Source organism: Babylonia areolata, chromosome 25, assembly GCF_041734735.1.
Source record: "Babylonia areolata isolate BAREFJ2019XMU chromosome 25, ASM4173473v1, whole genome shotgun sequence".
Taxonomy (NCBI): domain Eukaryota; kingdom Metazoa; phylum Mollusca; class Gastropoda; order Neogastropoda; family Buccinidae; genus Babylonia; species Babylonia areolata.
This window is the reverse complement of record NC_134900.1, coordinates 662,501-665,000: the sequence shown is the minus strand read 5'-3', so window position 1 is coordinate 665,000 and position 2,500 is coordinate 662,501. Positions and strand designations below refer to the sequence as shown.

Below are 2,500 nucleotides of genomic sequence, written 5' to 3'. Positions count from 1 at the left end.
AGGCTTTTACATGAATAAACAATGTCCTATTCTCTCTGTCTCTGTCTCTGTTTCTGTCTGTCCGAAACAACAGCACCTTGTCCACCACACAAGGCGGAGGGAATAGAGGGGGTACGGGATGGAATCGTAGCCTCTTCAGGGCTCAGACATGGCACCTGGATCGGTTCCATTGTCTTTTTGTCTTCTTCTTTCTTATTTTCTTCTTTCTTTTTCTTCTTTCTTCTTTTGCTACTGATGTATAATCTACCTTAATATGTTACTCCTGTGGTATCAGATGTATTTCCAACATGTCCAACATTGTACCAGTGTCACACCCCTTCAGTGATGGGCTTTGGCCTTTATTTCAATACAATGGTTCGTTCATTTCGTTCGTTCGTTCGTTCGTTCGTTTGTTCCCTCCCTTTCTCACTGCCTCTCTCTTTGTAAAACATCAGTACATCAGCGCATATGGACTTGTTCATTCTCTCATACAGACAGACAGACAGACAGACACTACCGACCCCCTATACCTCACCACGTACAGATGTAAGTTGAGCGAGTGGACGCGAGTTGTGTGTGTGTGTGTGTGTGTGTGTGTGTGTGTGTGTGTGTGTGTGTGTGTGTGTGTGTGTGTGTAGTCTCTGTGTCTGTGTGTAGTATGAGAGAGAGAGTGAGAGAGAGAGAGAGAGAAACAGACAGACAGACAGAGAGACAGACAGACGAACAGAGAGAGGGAAGGAAGGTAGTGGGGTGGCGGTGGCGGTGGACAGTGGACGACTCACTTGTCATAGTCGATGACGGTGTTGAGGCGGTGAGCGATGGTGAGCACGGTGCAGTCCCGGAACTGGCAGCGGATGGTGTTCTGGATGAGGTCGTCGGTCTGCACGTCCACCGCGGCCGTGGCCTCATCCAGCACCAGCACACGGCTCCTGTGGAGCAGGGTCCTGGCCAGGCACAGCAGCTGGCGCTGCCCCACGCTGTGTGGACCATACACACGACAGCATGCATTATATGCACGCACAGGCATGCATGCACACGACGCGTGCACATACACGCACATACATGTACCCATACACACAAAGTGATGACAGTGACACACACACACACACACACACACACACACACACACACACACACACACACACACACACACACACACTAATAATAATAATAATAATAACGTGACACTCACAGGACAACAGTTGTGTGACACAGGATAATAATGCGACACTCACAGGACAAGTAGTTGTGTGACACAGGATAATAATGTGACACTCACAGGACAACAGTTGTGTGACACAGGATAATAATGTGACACTCACAGGACAACCTGCTGTGTGACACAGGATAATAATGTGACACTCACAGGACAACCTGCTGTGTGACACAGGATAATAATATGACACTCACAGGACAACAGTTGTGTGACACAGGATAATAATGTGACACTCACAGGACAACCAGATGTGGTACACAGGATAATAATGTGACACTAACAGGACAACCTGCTGTGTGACACAGGATAATAATGTGACACTCACAGGACAACCTGCTGTGTGACACAGGATAATAATATGACACTCACAGGACAACAGTTGTGTGACACAGGATAATAATGTGACACTCACAGGACAACCAGATGTGGTACCCAGGATAATACTGTGACACTCACAGGACAAGCAGTTGTGTGACAGATACAGACCATCACTCCACACACAAACCTCAGGTTCTCTCCCCCTTCGCCACACTCGTGGTCAAGCCCGTCCTTCAGGCCCTCGACGAAGTCGATGAGGTGCGCATGTCTCAGCGACTCCCACACCTCCTTGTCCGCGAAGCGGGCAAAGGGGTCCAGGTTCATCCGCAGACTCCCGGCGAAGATGACAGGGTCCTGAGGCAGGATGGTCAGCCTGGATCGGAGGTCGTGGAGGCCCAGGGAGCTGGTGGACACGTCGTCGATTCGGACCTCGCCTCTGGCCGGCTCGATCAGCCGGAAGAGGGCGAGAGTGAGGGAGGACTTGCCAGCCCCTGTACGGCCCACGATCCCCACCTGGCGGGCGCGCACACACACACACACACACACACACAGACAGACACACAGACACAGGCACAGACACAGACACACACACACACACACACACACACACACACACACACACACACACGCATATGCACACGCACATTGCTCTTTTATTTTGATAATTGTATACTGTTCAATCTTTAATTAATCCTTTCTCTGTATATCACCCCTTTTATTCTCTCTCTCTCTCTCTCTCTCTCTCTCTCTCTCTCTCTCTCTCTCTCTCTCTCTCTATCTATCTATCTATCACCTCCTCAGCCCCTAATCTGACATTGATCCCCTTTACAGTAAAACGAGGCAAGGATCAAAAACCAAAACCAAAAGACCCCACCCCCTCCCTCCCACAGAAAAACCGGGAAACCCCGTTGTCACCTTTTTTTTCCCCAGCCCCAAACTGATCCCCTGCACAGTGAGACGACTAGTAAAGAGACAAAGACCAGTAAC

General features: G+C 49.7%; 1 protein-coding gene across 1 annotated transcript in view; it reads right to left on the bottom strand.

The window, feature by feature from the left end:
• LOC143299622 (multidrug resistance-associated protein 1-like) overlaps positions 1–2,500 on the bottom strand; it is a 38,229-nt gene that overhangs the window by 1,967 nt on the left and 33,762 nt on the right. Inside the window, exons 17-18 of the mRNA XM_076612915.1 lie at positions 1,701–2,026; positions 762–956 (exon numbers count right to left, since the gene is read on the bottom strand). Coding sequence (XP_076469030.1) covers positions 762–956; positions 1,701–2,026 — 521 coding nt within the window. The remainder of the gene's footprint in view (positions 1–761; positions 957–1,700; positions 2,027–2,500) is intronic.